Source organism: Anoplopoma fimbria, chromosome 13 (genome assembly GCF_027596085.1).
Source record: "Anoplopoma fimbria isolate UVic2021 breed Golden Eagle Sablefish chromosome 13, Afim_UVic_2022, whole genome shotgun sequence".
In the NCBI taxonomy this organism is placed as follows: domain Eukaryota; kingdom Metazoa; phylum Chordata; class Actinopteri; order Perciformes; family Anoplopomatidae; genus Anoplopoma; species Anoplopoma fimbria.
In genome coordinates, this window is record NC_072461.1 from 23,111,001 (window position 1) to 23,132,915 (window position 21,915).

A 21,915-nucleotide genomic window follows, 5' to 3' on the forward strand; every position below is an offset into this window, starting at 1 on the left:
GTTGTATTACGAAGAGTGATATGTATAGTCATCTGTCCACCGGTGGCTCTGACACCAAAGACAAATTCCTGCACATGTAGTGTCCTGTAACTCCAGTTATTCTGCAGTCGTATGTCGGGCCTGGTTTACAGCTGTGTGATTGTCTGTTTGTCTCTGTTGTTGTTGTTGTTGTTGTTGTTGTTTTTTTTAGCTTTATCTCCTCAGTCATTTATCCGTAATGCAGCCTTTAGGTGGTGGTCAAGGCTGAAGATACCGCTGCTCCTATTTCATGCCGCTCCGCAGCACCTGATTGGCTGCGATGAGCATGACGCTGATGATGAAAGCAATAGCGAAGGCGCATATCAGGCTCTTGCGCACACAAGTTTGCTTGACATGCTGCGTTGGGCTGGAAGCTGTGGGAGGAAGAGAGGAAAAACATTACCTGAAAGTCTATTCAATCAGGTGTTATTTAATGCTTGAAATAGATCTCCATTCAGAGTGAAGGAGCTCATCACAAAGCCTTGACAATTACATGAACACAATTACAAAAGGGGGAACACTGCCAAGAAAATTGTTGTCACACCTGTACGCTGCGTTACTGCATTTAGATTGAAATGTTGATTGCGGTTTTGGAACATCAAACACATGGATTGGCGCCTGACTGGCATATTAAAGGATTCTCAAAACACTAGCGCTCCGAGAAAAGGTGAAGTATACCTGAAGAATATTCTGATTGTAGCGTAGGGAACCAAGGCAGTTGAAGCAAAACAAAATATTCAAAAAGAAACTATCATATCCATTGTACATTGTGTTTGTTTATACCTTGTGTTATTGTGAAGAACTGTGTAAAATTGATCTAGCTTTTGATTTATCTTTATTTCCTCCAGAGGTCATTTCCACTCTAAAAACAGGTCATGTGTATCCAACAGAAAATATGTTCTCTATGTAAATTGTAGAATCGGGTTGGCAATGGTTCCAACAATCATTAAACCTACACATTAGATTAATGACCACTTAACATGACCAAGAGGGCCCAGCTTTTCATACGCTACTGTTTGAGTGGCTGGAATACATAATAAGCTATTGAGCTCTTGATGGGAGAAATTGGTATCACGACTCTATCAAGTTCTCTATGTGAGAAATTTTTCAAATAGGAAATCTGTAATGTGTTAATCGAAAAAGACATTATTATTAATATATTGTGTGGTGACAGACTACACACGGTGTCTGTTTCACTATGATTAGACATGCACTGCTCAATACAGTGCATCGGAGGAGTGTTGATCAGGTTTTTACCGGGCCTTCATCACTTTCATAAATAATATTAATAACATATATGGAGGCTTGTGATGGTCATATAATCTTTAAAACACACCACTAGAACCTATACAGTATCATTGTTGATGCATTTTTTAAGAAGTGATGCTGCTCGTATGTTGTGGGGTTAATTTGACCCAAAACACATCCCTCTCACTTACCCATTCTGGTAAATAGTTTTTCATTTTTTATTTATTTGAGATAGCTCTATAATTCCATTCATATGAAAGCCTGATCTTCCACATCCCTATGGCCAATAGAGCCCAACTTCTTGGTCTCAGCTTGTTTATGTAAACGTCAGCATGAAAATAACTCTGGATTTAACTATTAGTTAATTCTAAGACTTTTATGACCTAATGACAAAAATAATCGCTTTTTTAAAGATTTTTTAAATAAGACATCAGTTATTAATAATAATATCCTTAATAACTGAAGTCTCTTTTCCAAAGTAAGTTTATGGGAAGAGGTCTTTTTTTTTCAGCACATGACGGACCCAGAAGTTGTAATTACACCGTTTGGCCACTACAAAAATGGCATAAAAGGCTGGTTCCTGGGGGCTTGTCTGCCAACGTTAAAGGACCGCAGCGGACGACATGCCTGACTCAGTCTGCAGAGCCCCGGAGTCCAGCCCCCACCACTGCACAGAGTGCTGTGCTCTCATTTATTCAAGGTTTGTATGTGCTACAACACAGCACTCTCTTTGGTCCCCAGCAATACACCCGCCAAGTCTGAAGTAGATCAGATTAATGGCTCTCAAGATGTTCTCGAAGCCAAGAAAAAATGACATTCGTAGAAATGAATCAGAGGGGATCCTAGCCTCTTGGTTGAGATGCATGCAACATAACTGCAATGGCCCTAGTTTAGTTCCAGCTTGTTCCATTATATCATCAGCTGCACACAAACAGCAGAAGTCTGTGAACGTATATATATATGAGGTTCTTCCTTACTGTCTATATCCACCTGGCAGTCCTCAGGGTTCTCTATGTGGTTCTCCTCAGTCATGATGATGTTCTCGATGTCTTTCATGGAGAGGTGGTCACAGAAGGTGTCATAGAGGAGCCTCTTCAGCTCTTCCACCGTTAACTTCTGCATGTCACACTGGGGATGGACACACATAACTGAACATTAACTTAGACACAGGCTGGTGGACATAACATCTACAAACACAAGCATACAGTATGTAGGCACACACACATAACACATAAAAAGGGTGAACAATGACAACTTAAATAGCAGAGTATGGAAAAAGTTGCATTACGTGTATAATTATTTGAAAATATGACAAAAAAGAAAGCATAAATAGACCTATTAAGGATAAGGAACTTTTGACCAAGCTGACCACCAATTGAAATACAAGGCGACCCCAGTTTTATTTCCCATTAGATGATTAAGCGGTCTGGTTCTCCTTCTGGACAACCAGATTACCTGTTGATCCTATTGGATCACTAATATGATGGATTTAGGAATAAAGCTTCTTTTTACGACATCATTACAAATGCTAATGCATTATGTATTGTTTGAAGAAGTACTGAAGGAGAGTAGTAGAAAAAGTATAAATATCACACTATAATAATCTCTGAAAACACTCCTTTACAAATAACCCTTTGATGATAATACTACTGTTTTTATTCAGGTAAAATGTTGAATGCACAAAGTGAACTTAAGATATTAAAAGTTAAAGTGCACAATTAGAGTATTGCTCATGTCAGTGTCACATTATTATACTATATAATTGGATAGCTGCGTAATTACCAATGCATTAGTGTATGATATATGGAAGGTAGTTTAACCTACATTAATAGCAATGCATTGTATTTTATAAGCCAGTCATATAATATCGGTTTCTGCAAAGTTACTAAAGCTGTTACATAAATTCAGTGGAGTTTTGCCTCAAAGACTAAAGTAGCTGAATTCAAATATTTAAGTTCTGTTTCTGACTAATTGCACTACTAAATTCCACCACTGGCATTATTTAAAAGTGGAGTTAAATAAAATAGAGAATCAGTGAATGACTAAGACCAAAACTAAAAATGCCCCTCCAGGGTCTGTGCCTGTTTGGATAGCTCATCTATGTTACTCATTTTCTGCTCAGTTTGAGCCACGCTCACCAGTGTGACCGGAGGCTCTGTGTGATCAATCCAGCAGCACATGCTTGATACCACTATTCTGTTATATATATTGATATGTGAAGCATTGCAGCCTTTGCCACAGTCCCTCGGGTTTTCTTCACTCTCCCAGTGGGTGTCTTTGGTTGTGATTTATTTTTCCGTACACCTAGAATTCCCACAAATCCCCCCTTTTCTTTCACACTCCATTTGAAGCCTCACTTTCTGACAGGGCTCTGACGCTGTTATCACGTAACTACAACAAAGGAGGCTTAGACACGAGCTCCATCCCATTATTTCATCCCGCTGTCAAAATGAGCAGTCGATTATCTAATGAGGTGTCTGTAAATAAATTAATATCTATTTTACATAAAAAAAAATGACTTTAATGTTCCAAGTAATAAGACTGTCGCCCACACACAAAGAGGTGGAGATACCACCTCAAAGTCTTGATGAGGGACGCAGTTCTTGAGGGAATCCACATATCGCCAAGATTTAAATCATCCCATTAACAACCCAGTGCATGCAGCAATTAAAACTGGTTTTCCTTTAAAGTCGCACTGTGGTATAGGCTAAATGTTTCTGCGCTGGGAGGTTTGCTACAGCTGCTGTATATCTTCTTACTAATAGGCCCAAAATGAGTGACAGCACCTTCCAAAAAACGGAGTCAAAGTCGGTGCCGTGGAATTTATCTGGCAACCCAGCTGCCGTCAGCTTTGGGCCCAGAAGAGTGACAAACTCCTCAAAGTCCACCTGGCCATCGCCTGCGAAAAGAGGAACAGTTGGTGTTTATTGTCGCTGTTTTTTTACTGCCCGCTACAGTCAGGTTTTGTGGACAAATAGAGAGCAAAGCTAATAAAAATCCAAGCTGTTTGTTTGCCTCACCGTCCATGTCCAGTCTCTGAATGATGACTTCCAGCTCCACCTCGTTTGGCATGTAGCCCAGGGAGCGCATGGCCATTCCCAGCTCCTGCTTTGAGATGAACCCATTCCCATCACGGTCAAACACTTTAAAGGCCTCACGGATCTCTGCAGAGAAGACACACACACACACACACACACACACACACACACACACACACACACACACACACACACACACACACACACACACACACACACACACACACACACACACACACACACACACACACACACACACAAACGAGCTGAAGTCTCACGGCTGAGCAGGATATGAAAGTGGGAAATCTTCCACCCACCAAAGACACATTTGTTATGCCGCATCAATGCTTGAGTCATAGTTATATGAGGGTTGGCAGCTCAGGAGAACAAATTTCACCAGTAAAATGACAAGAAAAAAGAGCCATAATAAGATAAATACCTTTGAACAAAGAGCTGAGATCAGGACACATTTTATTCATTTTAAAGTAATACTTCTAATGTCCTTGTATTTAAAATGTTATGGGGATGAATCACACCTATGAAGTCTTATTTTCTACACTGCCAAAATTTATAGTGCCAAAAATAACCTAACAAGAATATCTATTCCCACCGTACAAGGTGGAGGAAGTGTGATATTCTGGTGTTTGCATTTCCTTTAATCCCATCTGTACAATAAGTTCTTAGAAAGGAAGACAAATGAATGACGAAAAAAGGTTATATGATACCAAATATCTTAAACGATTACAGCCAATTCAAAATAATTGCTGAAACCAAGAGTTGACATTAAAATCAAATGTGACAGGATCACTCATACTACCATCCACTTCTAAGCTGATTTTAAGATAGACCAAAATATATAACAAAATGCTATGTGAATGGTGAAGAATATTTAATGAATGTAATGATAAGTTCAATAATATATAATAGCCAAAGGATCTCTCTGGCTGTCAAAAAAGTTGTATCTTAAGTCAATGATCTGGATTGTTCAATATGCAAATGTATCGGTTTTGCTGCTGAATACATTGATTGATTATTGAACGAGCCTATCGAATTACAGGCCCAGGGGCCCAAAGTGTCAGGGACCTGCCTATCATTCACCTAAAACATGTCCACTCAAAAAGACACGTTCCAACCAGGAGGAGACACTAAATGACCAAAAAGCATCATAAAAGAACTACAAGGAGACACAAAAAGACTACAAAGAGACAAAAAATTCTAAAAAGGAACAAATGCAACTAAATAGAGACACAAAATGACCACAAAAACCCATAAAATTACTGCAAAGAGACACAAAGCAACTGCTTAGAGACAAAATAATGAAAATAATGACAGACCAATAAAGTCTGCATGTCTTCCTCAAATAAATGGGACGTGGTGGGGCCTTTTGCATGTTTTTGCCCAGGGGCCCATTGTCTCATAAGTGCCTATGGCTGTACATTGTCAGTTAAAGGTGCACGCCACTTGTGTTTGCTGCAGATCAGCTTTCTAGTCTTGCAAAGTACAAAGTACCTTTGACAACAATCTAACCGACAAACTAACCCTACTAATAATATCAGTTTTGTTTTTATTGCAATTATGGGTATGGGTCATTGTGTAGTCGGTAATAACAGTGGTTAATAAAAGCATCCAAGTGTGCGATTATTCTGTTCTGGTTTTCGAGGAGCAGATGAATTCTAAGTGGGGGCTGATCAGTGCTTTCGTTTTTATTCATTAAGTGTGTTTGTTTGAGTAGCTGCTAGCTGCTCTGTCTCCTAACATACTGCCATGTTGAATCTCACCTCTGCTGTCCAGTTCACGCAATAGTCACACTAACATACTCCTCCCAAGCTTCTCAACCTTTAGGCGACCTATATCGACTCATAATTGTAATAAAACGTGTCGAATCAGTAAAAGAGATCTCCCTCTGCAGCTCTGATTTGGACCATTTGACCCTGTCTCTTTTGAATATTAATCAACTGAAGTAATGTTATACCCTTTGAAAAACTGGATGCGTCACATTATTAGCAGTAGTAACAGCAGAATAATCTGAGATAAACAGAAGAAAAACAAAAGGGCTATTACACAAAATAAAAGAAAACGGCTCCATCCACAGAAACTCAGGCCTCAGCAAAATTAAATCCAATAAAGACGAGTACCAGACACACGGTTCTACCTCCGAGAGTAGAAGATGCCCCCCCGCTAACACGTAGCCGCGATCACAACAGGAAATCTTTGAGCAGTTAGTTCCTCAGTTCAGCCTCGCTGCGTATTTCCCCTCGTCCTCTGCTTGTTTACTCTTCATGAGGTACCAAATCCCTTCATTTATATGCAGTCACATCCACAACCGAGTCACCTACAATTTTAGACTTCCCACATCTTCGTGTCACACGCCTGATTAGCACACAAAAGAGCAGAGCAGGGGATGAATCTTAAGATGGGGATGATACACGGAGTAAATCTGTAGAAAATGACATGTTGAATCTGTAATCTCTCTAATCTGTTGGAATCAGAAGCCATAAATCGTATCATTGAATAGTCATGCAAGAGTCACGTCTGTGTGATAAGGTTCAGGGGAATACGGTGTTTTCCAAAGAATAGATAGAATAAATCAAAGTAAACACCAGTTTTTAAATAATAAAGAAAAAAAAGTATAAAGTTGGTTTTGAATCAATAAGGAAAACCAAATTAGCTGAATGCTGTGCTAAATAATGCACAACGTCTCTGCTATACAATTGACTGACAATCACAATAACAACCTTCTGCCTAGGCAAAATATGAATTCAAATTTGAATTTAAATGACTCTCCCTTCTAAGTTTACAGCCAATTAGCTGTTGTTAAGTTACTGAAGTGTAATGCTAAACAAACTTCATCAATCCGCCGCCTTGTGGAAAATGGGAATTGCTGCTCCGGTGACTTACAGGAGTGTCAGAGCGGCGACGAACGGCCCGGGCCTCGGGGGCCAAAAAAAATCAGCAGCATGACAGTCTGAGACAAACATTTCAGCTGTTCAGTGATGGCAGGAAACGGCGTGTCATCCAATGTATAATGTGGTTGCAGGGCTTCAGGAAATATAGTTTGTTGTAATCAAGCACACGTCCGCAGAATAGAAACCGTGCCACAGGGATATTTGGCAATCATGTATTACAATGGATTACATCTGGGCCATGCAATTTATAAAAACCCATCAGAATGGCATTCGCTGCAGCTATTTTTCACATCGCTTTTCCCAACAAAATGTCTTAGTTTGAATCATTGAGAGCCTCCAGCTGTGTTTTTTTTTTCTTCCCTTCCCTGGATGTGATCTTAATGTTTATAGAATAGCAATACCTCAGTATCCACCTGAGGTCCCAGCTCCAGCTGTTTACTTTAGAAAGAGGGGCTTTCCATTAGAAAAAAAGAAAAGAAACACATGCTGCTGCCACACAGGAGGCAAACACACTCTTAAATAAGGTGCCAACACAGTTTTGGTAAGTACTCTGTCTCCCCTGAAAGCTTTATTTATTGATCAAGGGGCCAAGGTGAAGCAAAAACATCCCGACTTGTGAGTGGTTTATACTATATTTCATATCGAAAAAAGTTTGTATTGTGCTGTAATGAAATTGGGGGCACAATTTTCTGAAGGGGAATTGTATACTCTGTCACGAACCATTTACAGAGTACAAACACTGCTGCATGGGCCGGAAATATTATGAATGGCTTATCAAGTCTAGAGAGATATACAAGCGCAAAGCTGGAATATGTGTAGCCATTACAAATGTGTTTTCAAAAAGCACTTGATATCAGGGCAAACAGAGTACTACTAGAATGTACTGACAAATCTCTAAAGTAGAAAAGAACAAACATAATCCCCACTCCAATTAATCAAAAGAAGCTGACTAATCATCCTTTCTCTTTTTAACCACACGCCATCAAGATAGAGTGCTATCTCTTTGAGAGTTTATCTGTCTTAATTGTCCTCGGAGAGACAAGTGTATTATCCAATTTTCAATTTACTCAGTGAGCCCGAAAATGGGCCATATCCACACGAATGCCAGCACAGTGAATTTATTGTCCTTTAGAGACTGCCCCTGTCAGAATTAGGAAAATGTTCTCTCTCGCTGTGAATAAATGCTCTGGCGGTAAAAAAAACTGAATAGCTCTGATATTGGTGTTGGCCTTAATTATTCTGTCCAATCAAAGAGAGGCAGTTGGCAAAATGTCACCACCAGTTAGTCATGTAGCCTTGAAATAAATGGATCTAAAAACTAGGCACGCATAATTAAAGAAACTGTGGGTCAGTAGTTATAATCCACTTTCATGTTCCCAAACCAAATCACAGAGGTGAAAAATAAATAATAAAGTAAGGGATAGAGATATTTTGGCTGGCCACAATACCACACTGTTGGCTAATTCCCTATATTGTGTCATGCCATACAACTTTTTCCTATTACACCTGTTAAAACAATCCTCTTGGATATACCATAATTAAAGTCTAGATTGTTTTTATTATCCATTAATCTGAAATCTAAAATAAGAGATGATGATGAAAAATGTTCCCGCAGCTCAAGTTGACATTGTCAAATGTCCAAATAACCCTTCAAACCTCCCAAATAAACAGTCTACAATCATCCATCCTCACATTTGAGAGCCTGAAACCAAAGAAAAGTTGTGGTTTTTGATTTGATTATTGATTTAAAAGTTTAATTGATTATCAAAATTGCTTTTGATTCATTTTCATTTATTTGGCCTAATCTATTTATTTACATCACGTTTTAGCATTAATGTGGTATTTCTTTAGTTTTGTTGTTCAAATTGGGTTAATAATGCTTCATAAGTAAACCAGATTAATTCAGCCACCTTAAACTCTGTGAAACACTTTTTTTGTAATGCATGGTATAATATTTTAGCAACTCATTTAGCTGCTAAATGCCCCAGCTAGTTGCAGATGTTTTCCGTCTTTTGAGTTTTTCAGCTTTTTTGCTTAAAACAGCTGCTGCTGTTGGAAACTGGTTTGATGAGAGCTGATGAGTAATTCTCCATGTCTGTTAAAATCTAATTTGACCTCTTTTGAACTATGTAATGAACCTGCGTTTTCATTTAAATTCATTATTTATTTATTTTCCCAAATTGGTGCAGATTTTATAATTGCTTCAGTCTTCTTTATACTAAGATACTCTCACTTCCAGCTTCAATTACAATTTACTTTAGCACCTTATTGATATACACATTTTAATTTATTTTTACAAGATGCTGTTGTTGCATCTTCAACTCGTGCCTCTGACACCGCGGCTCCGCTGGGGAAATGTGAATATATTTGTTGAAAGCATGTGGTATTTGCTTTGATGTAGAGAGGTGCTTGTTGGCCTTCAAAGATGCGATGTCATGCGCTCCCCTGTGGCGTGATCTGACAGAGGATGAAAAGCCCAAGTTAAGATCATGCGCTGCGAGAGCCGAGCATCTGAAGCTGAACTCCCACAAGAGAAAGGTGCATCGTGTACTCCGATTGCACTGCCCTCCCCGTACACTGCTGTATATCAATGAACTGCATTGGATCCTCACTTCAGTGCAGAGACCTGAACCAGTGTGTGAATTGTATGCAGCACTAGACAAAGCCAGGAATCATTTGGACAAGGAGCTGATTCATGCAGATAAATAGAAAAGTGTTTGGATTCATGACGAGGGTGAAGCACCAATGGCAAAGGGCATGACATCAACTTTTTTTTGCAAAGGTTTCCATTTGATTTTTTTAAGGGTACATAGATAGAGTGTACAAGATTTTAAGAATGTCATTATCTCTGGGTGTTTATAATTTAAAGTGGCCCTATTATGCTTTTCCACTTTTCCCCTCTCCTTTAGTGTGTTATATATATTTTTGTACATGTAAAAGGTCCGTAGAGTGTAAAACCTGAAGTCCACGCCTAAAAGGAGTTACCCTCCCCTCAGAAGCTCCTGAAACGGCTCCATTGAATTCTCTCCTTCACTTCTGTAACTTTATGAGGTCACAATGTTACGGAAGTGACGTAAAACTCCTTCCGGCTACTTTGGCCCTTAAACAACAAAAGAGAGAGCTGAAGCTCCGGAGGAAGAGTTTTTGGAAATGTGGAACGTTGACCAATCACAACAGAGCGGGCTAGCTGACCAATCAGAGCAGACTTTGCTTTCTGGAGGGAGGAGCAAGCGCTACAACGGAGCGTTTCAGAGAGAGGGTGAGAAGAGGTGCTGCAGGACAGCCAGGATGAGAAAAACAAGGAGGATTATGAGCATTAAGGCATGTAAACATGTGTAACTGTAACTTGAGATACAAATATGCACCTGGAAAATAACATAATAGGGCCTGTTTAATAGAAAAAAAATAGAAGAAAAATGGGTGAAATTAACTCTCCTCATCCTCACAGAACATCAACACATCACATGGGAAATATTCATTTGGACTTTCCAGGTATGCCTGGAGCAAAGCTTTACCCCTTTTTCAGTCTAAATTTAGCATCAGTGAAAACTTTTGCTAATTACAAACGTTGCACTTTTTGCAGAACGGGGTAATGCCGCGGCTTTTTGTAGCGGTGAAGTGTCCGTGAATGTAATCCAGGAGCCTGTTTTTCAGGGCTAGAAAAAAACCTCTGAGCCTCAGTCAGACCTGCATCTGCTTAGAGCTGCTTTGGAAACGGTAATTGCATCTTACCGACTCTTTATGTAAGACCTTATCAGTGTGAGAAAAACACTGCTTGGGTGTGTGTGTGTGTGAGAGAACCTTAGGTAACTATTTTTAAACATCCATAGCAACCTTAATCCATCTTTAGCTGGATACGGGCCGAAGACGGGAGGATTTGAATATTACCATAACAGGCTTCTAATAAGGCTCTGGAGTATTCATAAGGGGTATATGGCAGAGTGTAAGTAAGGAAAAAAATCCCATCTCTGGGTTTGGATAGAACCTCTTCCCATTATGAAATGTGAACCGCTTAAACCTTGGCAATGCAACGCTGCCACGACCACAGGGAGAAACTGGAGGAGAAAAAAAGTTGGAAAGGTCGAGGTGCTTCATCCCCAATAAGTAAAAATCCCCAGGACTTCTTCATAAACCCCACTTGACCTTGAGTGATTGAAGTCAGTGAAAGGCCGTGAAATTTTAGCCCGTCTCTGTTGCTCATTTCAGACTTTTTTTTATCCAGCAGGGAAGAGGATTCATTGATCTGTTTCTGATTTTATTTTTTATTTTTTATTTTTTTCTCGCTCGCTCTTATGTTTTCAAAGCTGCAAGTTCTCATCATCATAGACAATATCATACTGAGGCGGTGCCAATATCCACATGGCGGAAAACCTGTGAGAAGCACCTCAAACAAAGGTCAGAAACGAACAATCAAAAGCCTCCGCTCTGAATTCCAGCTTATCCAACACTCCCTCATCAGTTCCACCACATTAACGCTTCGCACTCAGATCTTTTATGGATCTCGTTTCTTTTCTACCTCTAGATTTTGTTATTGTCTGGTGTAGACTTTGCAATATTGTTCATCAAAGGGAGGAAATATTACACAGGGGGAAAAAGCACCTCACCTTCCAGAACTCATCACAGTTAATTTCACAGGTAATAAAGTCTGCTGGATCCTCTCCTTCGTGGCAATCGATCAAAATGGGAATAGATGACTTTACTTTAACCTACCCGACAGCCGTAATCACAGCAATTCATGATATTCTCCGCTGATCTACACCACATGCTTTCCATCAACACACAACTTGGCAAGGTAGGATGTCATGCCAGATTACAGTAACTGATTAACTGAGAATTTATACGAGACTGTGGTTGTTGCTATGATCTGGATGTCAGAGAAAACTAGATAAAGTGGTCACTATTGAAATCGTAGTGGAAATATCAAATCCACTTTTCAACCTTTTAACAGATTTTCTGCATCCGTTTCAAATAAATACAAAAAATGTTTTCTTGGTTTTAATATTAAAGGAACTGTTTGACATTTTGGGGTAATACAATTGTTTTCTTTCTGGCAGAGAGTTGGTTGAGATACTAATGTGAGATGCCAATTAGCTTAGCTTAGCACAAGCACTAGAAACAGGGAGACATAGCTTGTCTGGCTCTAACAGCAACTAAATCTGCCAAACAGCAATTCTAAAGCTCATTGATTAACACGCTATATTGTACAAAAGCCAAAGTTTAACGAGAAAGGTTTTACAGAGGGTTATAATTTGGCCAGGCACTGTTACTCGCTGGAATCTTCTCTGGTTGCCAGGCAACTTCTCAGAACCACCATATAGTCTGGTACATAACCTGCTCTAAAACTGTAAATGTCATTTTTTTTTTTTTTTTTTACAAAAAAATATATAACACGTTAGTTTGTGAGCTTCAAAGAGGCGAGAAGACAGATTTTGGTACCTTTTTTAGAAGAGACAGTTCCCAGCCTTTTAACTGTCTGCCAGCAGTAGTTTCACATTTATCGTACAGACATTTAGAGTGGTATCAATCTTTCGAAATAACTCTACGCTAGAGAGCGAGTATTTCCTCAAATATCAACCTTTTGGTTTGAAGACGCACCGTGTAACGCCTTGCCGCACTCTCGGCAGAAATAGAGGTCAACATTTCACCTGCAGTACTGGGTCCATAATATCTAAATTTACAGCAGAGCAGCGGGGCGAGAATATGCCATCTTGTAATTTTCTCGTGTGCCGTCTGCCTAGAGTTTACATCTACTGTGCCACTAACTGTGGGCTGTGTGGTCCGTGCATGTTTCTTTAGTTTGTTTATCGGCTGTGATCCGGGTTGCCAGAGACGAGGGAATGTTTGTTGTTTTCACCGCATCAAACTCCGCTCTGAAGGACAAAAACACCAGCGTCGAGATTCACACGGGCTAATCGCTAACTGAAGGTCCGTCTCCGTCTCCTAGCTCTCCTCCCGGCAAAATAGTCTCTTTGCGGCCACATTCGACTAATCTATTTATCAAACTTTCAAAACATACAAAACCCATGGTAGCATTGTTATCAAGCCCTCGGGGCGGCTACTTCTTCATCGTTTCATGTGGAACTAAGGGCAGACTGGACGATACAGTGAGTCACTACCGCCTCTCGAGGAACAAGTTGTAATACAAGATGGGTGAGGCTAAGGCTAGCTGTTAAGCATGCTAATTTCAGCTACAAAACGCATAAATGTAATAGACATAACGTCAACAACTCTTAGCATTCTGTTCATAATTTTAGTTCATATTTTGAATGTTTTATTACGAAAATTCTGGCCATATCTTTGCACCTTTATAGTTTTTTTTTAACTTAATAGACTTTCGTTGGTTATTTGTAGAATACATTATTATATTATATACATATTAGAATTATGCATTAAGGTTTGGCTAATAATATCATAACAAACTGCACACTTTTTTTTGTTAAACCCTTCAGAAGCGCTTTCAAAAGACAAATAAAAACCTTTGGCTCCTTAGCTGTGGTGCTGGGTCACTCCCCCCCTTTACAAGTGACCCATTTCTGCTCTCACCCTTTTATCACCATCTATGTCAAGAAGAGCTTCTTCGTATGCCGCCCGTCTCATCCAGGCAGGTGATACAGCCGAGAGAGCCATTTTGAAATCCATTCCTGCCTGTCTGTCTGTTTGGCAGATTGTATAAAACGATCCTCCATCATGCAGGTGGAGCGGGAACAGTTGAGGATTGAGCTGAGTGACGGGAAGACGTACAAAGTGAGATTTATTATTCTCATCCTGATTATGTACGAGCCGGGTGCTTTAATGGACGTCCCCAGTGCAGCATATCTGTAATGTCAAGAACCACGTCCTTTTTCCAAAATGGATGAAGTTAATCTTCCTGTTTTGCTTGTGTTTTCCCCAAGTTGTGTCCCTTTTTTTTTTTTCACCCTTAGGGGTTTTTATCTAATGATAATCAGGAACGCCTCAGAGGCCTTTTAGGCACTTTAACAGAACAAACTGATACTTCACTACAGATCCATCCATCACCTTCTGTCGACATTCATGCAGTATTATTTCACCATTCTGCTTCAGTGTTTTCTAGAATAAAAAGTCACAAATCCATCACCACTAAGTCAAATTTTGACGGAGAACTCTGGATATGTAGCAGGCTTTATAGGCATTGCCGTAATTTAACAATCACAGCAGTCAGTTGCTGTTGTTGCCGCAAGTCTTTCTTCTTTGTTAATCATTTAACAAAAGCCATCTGAGTTATGAACTGATGTTTACCCGACTTTTTACATTGTCAAAAGGATTTGAAAGGCAGAAAGTGGATATGTAATGGGGTTGGCAGTCGAGAAAAAAAAAACCTCATTTATTTGCCTCACTTTTTTGTTTCAATATTATTTCAGACAGAGAATGCTTTGATGAGAAACTGTTCTTTTTTTCCTGTAGGAAGGTATGAAAAGCTCTCGCATATGTGAGATCCAATTTAAGGGTAAAAACAAGGTGTTTTTGTTTCTGTAAGAGAACAATAATTGAACTAATTCTGGCTTCCAGGGAGAGAGTCAATTGCTGAAGTGAACAGGAGAGGAAAAACAACTGTTTGGTTTTGGTAAACAAACACATCTGGATCATTTGCACACTCCTAACTGTTGAAAATGAGCCAGCATATCAAAATAAAATCATTTTAGCAGCATATGTTTTAAAACGGTTGCAGTTGACCCCTTTGGAAGCTCACCCCCACAACGCCCACTGATTCTGCACCAGCAATACGTTATGTGCATAATTTCTGTCTTTCCAAGCAGATGCCGGTGTCTTTAAATATCTTCATTTGTATTCATGTAAGTATTTCCAAAGGAATGGAAGTCAACCCTCCACCTCGGGGCGATGGGATGAGTCAATGTTTTCTGCTGCAGCTACAGTAGGAGTCGAGCAGAAACATCAAGATCGCCTCACAGGCAGTTTATGCCATTAGGAACACAGCGGTGTCAGTGTTTTTTTTTGAGGAGCTGTCAGTCAAAGCGATTTGCAACGTCTCCAAAACTCTGCCAAGGGAACGACTAAAAATGATGAAAAAAGAAGCATGTGTTGCATTTTCCTACAACGGAAAGCAAACCATTTTAAAAAACAACGCAGAGTGGAAGTCAGAATATATTGAGAAAATATTCTTAAATGCATATTTACAAGTCAAGGACACACATGAGGAAAAAAAAAAACATTAAGTCCTGTCTACAAGCCAAGATCACTGACTTTCAGAGTTTAGATGTAAAGGCTTTTCCTGCAGTATTGTAGTGTCACTGTTTTTATTTCTTTTGGTTTCACATTCAACCTTGCATTCCTCCCCCCACTGAGTGTATTTCTCTTTGACACACTTCAAATTAACCATGAGCTGTGATGCAAATTAATTTGTTTAGGAGGTCAACTAATTTTATGACCCAAAGCTGTGAACAAATATACTCAAATCCCACTTTAGTGGACTAATTTCATTCATTTATGCAAAAAGGATTTTTTTTTTTTAATGGGCTGCACTCCCTCTTAATAAGGTGCTGCAGCTAAACGGCTACTCCCCCTATTCATTTGAACGTGGGTAGTTATTTTGGGCTGCATTGTTGGGGACTGCAGGGGATATGGGAAAACAAAAACCCTTAGCCTGCAGCAAAAGTTGACAAAAAATTGGCAGATAGCAAGACAGGAAGTGGAAAACATAACATCTTGTGTTGTTCTAGCTTGGCCTGCTTTTATTTTCTCCTACAAGATTTGGTGGAGAGGTAGAGATTGTTGAGAAGGAAAAAAACAACCAAAGTATATGGGGAACGAACGCGAAGCATGGCAACCACCTTCCGGACTCGATCATGACACTTTTGCCATTGATTGCAGCGTTAGTGCTGTTAGCACCGTTAGCTGCAAGCTCCTGGCTCAACAGAAGCAACAGAATTGCTGCCAATCCTATTTTTAACTCTCCAATCCAAGAGCTGATGAATTATTTCAGTCTGGGCCAAACTGGTGGAAGGCTGAACAACTCGCAATGCTTTTATCGGAGCCGAGGCTGCTAGCATTACTAAAAACATTAAACAATTTTATGAAGTTCTCAGTAATCTTCTCCTTCCTAGCAACACTTAAAAACCCATCTCCTCTGCAAACCATCTTTTCACTCTATATGAAAATGAATGAAATAAAGTAAACACGTTGATTGCATGCTGATAGTCTTCCCACAACTTCCCACCATCGCTTATTTCACAAAGTAAATAAAAGATAGTTTTTTTTATAAATTCAGCTTTAGGGTTGAGTTGCTTTGGTTCCATTAATCCAATCACTTCCTGTTTCCAACATCCTAGCTTCCTGTCTCTGCGGGTGAAGTGACAGCCCAATCTGTGTTAGATCTAGAGTAGAGGAAAGCCCCTTCTCTTGCCACGGGCGTGAACAAATGGAGAAATAACTTTGCAGGAGGTGTTGATTTCAATTACCGCAGACAGTTACACCGTGAGTTTGAAATGCTCCTGGAGAGATTTGTCCCTGCTGGGCTTCTGTGACAGGTTTGGTCTGGGAAACACTTTTGTGTTTCCTTGACAGTGGTTAAGAGAAGCCAAACACACCGGAACTGGAACTGAGTGTGGAAAAAACAACTGTTCATGGATATAAAACCATAATTCTGGCGTACATTGACATTTTATTTCGATGAATCATTGATATTCTGGTTCCATCTGAAGAAAAAGGGTTCCTGTGTCAAATATGAAATCAAATATGTCATGTAAATAGATTCAATTCTCTTTTTCTGTTCTTTTTCTGTTGGGCTGGTTACAATATTAAGCTTTTATTGTGAATTAATTCACATTTGTGGCTTCTCCTACTTGCCCAATGGGGAAGTAGCATAACATTACCCTTTTGTTTATCTATTTTTTAGCAGTTCGCTCATGTATGTCGAATGGAATAATTTACTTTAATATCAGCATTTATAGACTATTTATGAATAAATTCTGGTTTCACACTCGGTCACAAATGAATAAAGGTGTTTTGAGGTTATTGGAACAACTCTTTAGGGAATGTTGTCAGTAACAAAGAAAATGTGGGCCTAACTCATTAAATTAATGGTTGCTTTAGGGCAGCTGTACGCTAAGTTTATTTGCATGGACACAAGGCATAGTGAATGAACAAGAGGCAGACATTGGAATATGTATCATTCTACATTTATTTGATTCTACAATTCCATCAATAACAAAAGTTAGAAACAATAAAAGGAAAGAGAGCATATTTTAACTGGATTAATTAAATAAACTGCCTTGATCATGACCTTCTCGGAAAGATGCAAACATTCTGATCCAGCCTTATCTTTTGCTTTGTGTCTACAGGAAACATTTGGCGTCTGTTTACCCGAGCCTCACTCTGGGATCTGTTACAAATGCTGTAAGCTCAGCTCTGGGACTATTTTGAAGCGGCTTCCAATAGGGCTGTTGTTAGGCAGTGTGGAAATGGCTTCCCACTTAATTCCACCTGCAGTGATATTGACACATGGCTGTGTGTGTGTGTGTGTGTGTGTGTGTGTGTGTGTGTGTGTGTGTGTGTGTGTGTGTGTGTGTGTGTGTGTGTGTGTGTGTGTGTGTGTGTGTGTGTGTGTGTAGTGGTGGAGGAGGTCTAAACTATATCAAGCTCCGGTAATATGACCAACAGTTATTTATTTTTTTCATCCCTCTTGTGTGGGAGGGGAAATGGAGAATATGGAGCCCAATTTGGAGTGTTCAATTTATGCTCGCATTGTCGTACTTGCTACCTTACACACATACAAATGCACACATACAGGCTTCAAGAGAATCAGAAATCTAGCGTTTTGTTCCAATTATAGCTTTGACAGCCTTCTTGGCCGCAAATTACGGTGCCACTGGTCCAATCCACTGGGGTGTCGAAAGCCAGTAATTGAAAGCCGCGTCTCTGGCTATGCGTGCCGGTAGGGTTTGAGCCCCCTGTCCTTATACATGCACTGGCACACACATATTCACTAATGTGCTATTTCGTTTCGTGACAAAGCCCTGTCTCCCTGACCGCCGAGCTGATGTATGTGACACTTCCAGACTTCCAGGCAATTCACGTCCGTCTCTCAAGAGATGGGAGCGGTGACGAGAATCAGACTGGCGCTCAAGATTGATCAATTGATATTATAATTAGAAAATGATCGACCTTTGCTGTATCTGCAATTTTGGGAAGCACAATGACTTTGTGTTTTGATGAAATTGGCTTTACTTCCTCGTGGTTTGGGGTCTTATGGATTCCTACTGCGTTAATTGTGTAAAAATAACAATAATTGCAAAACTGCTCTCGTTTGAAATATTTCCCTCTTTTCTTCTGACCTCATTAAATACCAATATATTAAAAGATTTGAAGCGGTAACCCTTCCACATTTTCTTACCTTCATTAAACGCACAAACACCTGTATGCAGCAATAGAAAGCATTGTTATTACACAGCTCAGCTGGCAGGAGAAAAATGCTTGCATTGCACATTTCTATAAATAATAATATCAATTATAAAGAAGGAGAAAGTCCACAATAGTTACCTGGTCACACAGACACAGGACTTTAATCCAGGAGACCGCTGTGAAAATCCCAAAGTAAACGCTAAGTTTACGCTTGTTACTTTACTGTATAAGAAAGTTATTTGGGATTTCAGAGGGTAGTACTGCATTAGAACTACTGTCAGCAAAATGCATATCAAAAGCATATTAAATCCCATGTATTTTGTCGTGTTTTACAGCTGACCCAAAATAGAAGTAATAGCGGACTTCTGAAACCTCCTCAGTTCAAAATCATCATCTTGAGAAATATGTTTCATATCAAATCACAAAGTTACTTAGAATCATAAAGTATCAAGCTTATTAAAAAAATGTTAAGTATGTTTTGAACTCTTAAAGTGGACCTGGTCCCTTTTAGGAAGTTCCTCAATCATGGCAGAAATAAAATTTTAAAAAAACGTACAATTAGGAGGTGAATGTATCTTCCAACATGAAATTGCTTTGGAGGAAAAAAACATTATGATGCCAGCTGCTCGCTTGTAGCACTGTCCTCCATCTTTGAGCAGCTGAAAACATTAGAAAGATAAGGGCAGGATTGTTCCCAAAAGCTAATAAAATATATTTCAGAAAGCATAAATCTTGGCACAACGTATTGTATTTGTAGTCACTTCCTTTAGCTATTATTCAATGAACCAATCAGTCCTGTCTCATTTGTTTTGTTCCCATTTTGTGCTATCTGGAAGGAAAAGCTGTGAACCTCAGTTAAACTCTTGACAACAACAACAACAACATTCAATCTCCTCGGTGACGCTGCCTTTTAAAGTGTGCCTCTTTCCCAGACTGTAAGACATCCCTCACACGGGATCACTAATGCTCTCCAACAGCTGAAGAAGGCACTGTCACTGCTGTTAACTGTGCATTACCTCGGGCTTTCCTCTTCTCCCCATAAAGCCTCATTTGCTTCTCCAGTCAAACTGCCACTATAAGTTGAGCTGTAAAGCCCCAAACGGATCACTTTGTCCTGCGACAGAGTGACTGCAGCAAGGCGCAAGCACAAGTGGATTTGACTAACTGAAGTCGAAGTGAAGCGCTGTTCTGTTTATTGCACCAGAAGCTGACTGTAAATTATAGTGGGAGGGTGAAGAGGAAACTGAGATTCCTCAATTTCTCAGCAACCAAAAGCATCTTTTCAAGTCGATAACCAAAATGATTGAAATATGAGACATCCATCTTTTGGGGTTTTTTCTGAGCATCCATCTAATATATCTCTGCCACGCAAAGTCTCTGCACACTGGAAATCAAGTTTGAGAATAAAGCGCTGAGTGATGGTTTATGCTATAATGGTGGGCATGACATCGTGGAAAGATCGTTTTTGGCGCCGACACGTTGACACTTCTCTTTTTATCACAGGCTCAGTTTGATGGCTGTCAAAGAAAAAAGAAAAAAAAGGCAAAATACAGAAAGCACAATGGCACCTTAAAGCAGCCTGATCTATCTTGCACCCATTCTTGTCATTTCTAGATGTTCTTTCTCGGTGCTGTGTGCGTTCTGAAACAGGTGTCATGTAGCAGATACTGAGGCCGATCAATAATCACCTTTTTAGGAGTCAAAACCAATTCATATTTGGCCTCTTCCGCTCAGCGAGTCTAATTATTATCAACCTCTGCACCAACTGTAATGCAGATGCAAACCTCTACCGTATGTGTGTCTGTGTGAGACAAACAAGGGGTGTGTGGCTGTGTACTTGTGTGTACATTTCTGGTTCAATTTACAGTTCATTTCTGATTCCTCATGGGGAATTCTGCACCAGCATACACTGCAACAGTTTCCCGCAAGGCCCAGCTTGTCTGTAATTCAAAACCAAGCATTTCAATTAGAGCCTTATCAGAAATGCAGCACTTTTAAAGACGCGTGTGCACATGTGATCCCTCTGAATCCGTACAGCGGACCAGTCAGATGGGCATGTGTCTCCACATTGTTTCCCTATGCATTATTAAGGTAACAAGGACGAGAGGCTCAGCTGACAAATCACTCAGCAGGAAAACGTCTGCTCCCGCATAGTGTCACCACACTAAAGACACAGCCACAACGCAAGAATGTGCAGATGTTGCAGGTTGACATAACAAGTGCTCCAGGCATGAATATTCTCAGGATACTGAAAAGAATCTAAACGCTCAGAATGGTTGTCATGTGTCAGCATGCTTGTTGGAGGATGCTTCTTTTTGTTGACAGGTGCCACTACAGTGCTGCAGAGGTTGAGTTTTCTATATTGATGCAGAGAGATGATTTGCAGGTAACTTTTTTTTGTTAAACAAGAGAAGTTGGTTAAATCTTTTAGCACCCCATCCACCCACTAAAAAAAAAAAAAAAAAAAAAAAAATTACAAAACGATCTAATACCACTTAATCTGGCCAGTCTTTGTGGACAGACTTAAAATGAGCCAATGAAACTGGGCTTCCATGGACCAAATTTCCACCCGAAAAGCTCCAGCTTCTAGTCAGAGCCAATGCATCGTTGCTTTCCTGAAGAAGCAACACTTTGTGACAGAAATGGTGCAGGGATGCCTTTCTTTACTAAACACATCAGCTCCACACTGAGGGCTTTTTGTGACCAACCTTCTGAATGAGCTGCAAATCTATATTTCCAAATCAATGAGAGACAAATTGAAACAAGATGGCTTATCTTAGAGTAACACTGATAACAAAGTGTGTGATTAGTTGGGTACTCTCTCTCTCTCTCTATCGTTCATATATCAACATTGGGAAAAGGGTCGATTTTCAAAATAAATCTTTAAAACCCTAAAAAAAACAGGCCTTTTTTTTTTTTTTTTTTAAAGCAGTTTATCTCTCTCATCACACCGGATCTCCAAGCGCTGTCCAAGGTGCTGAATGCGCGTCCGTCTGAATGGGAGCTGACCACAGCCACACAGACCCACACTTCATGAGCCTGTTATTAACAACCCCCCCCCCCACACACACACACACACACAGTTTCACACAAGAGCAGGTAACATCTCACCTTCAACTTCGTCTTCGGGCAGGTTGACCGGGGCGCTGTAGGAGAGGATGTCAGGGATGGTGCAGATGCCCCGGTACATCAGCGTGGAGGTGACTGGATGCATCGGCATGACTGCGACCTTTGGCTCTCCCACCTGCGCCCTCGTCATACAGAGACGTCTACAGAGAGGTGCCCAGCTTCCCCCACGGCCACCGAGGGAACGGAGGAGCGAGTCCATG

The 21,915-nt window shown here is 40.1% G+C and overlaps 1 protein-coding gene across 1 annotated transcript; it reads right to left on the minus strand.

The window, feature by feature from the left end:
- Window positions 1-261: 261 nt before the first annotated feature.
- LOC129101689 (calcium-binding protein 7) lies at window positions 262-21,806 on the minus strand. The gene is made up of 5 exons (XM_054611592.1): window positions 21,698-21,806; window positions 4,287-4,430; window positions 4,053-4,165; window positions 2,244-2,394; window positions 262-392 (listed from the first exon to the last, which is right to left on the minus strand). Exons 1-5 carry the CDS (start codon window positions 21,804-21,806, stop codon window positions 262-264), a joined length of 648 nt encoding a protein of 215 aa, XP_054467567.1.
- Between the last annotated feature and the right edge of the window lie 109 nt (window positions 21,807-21,915).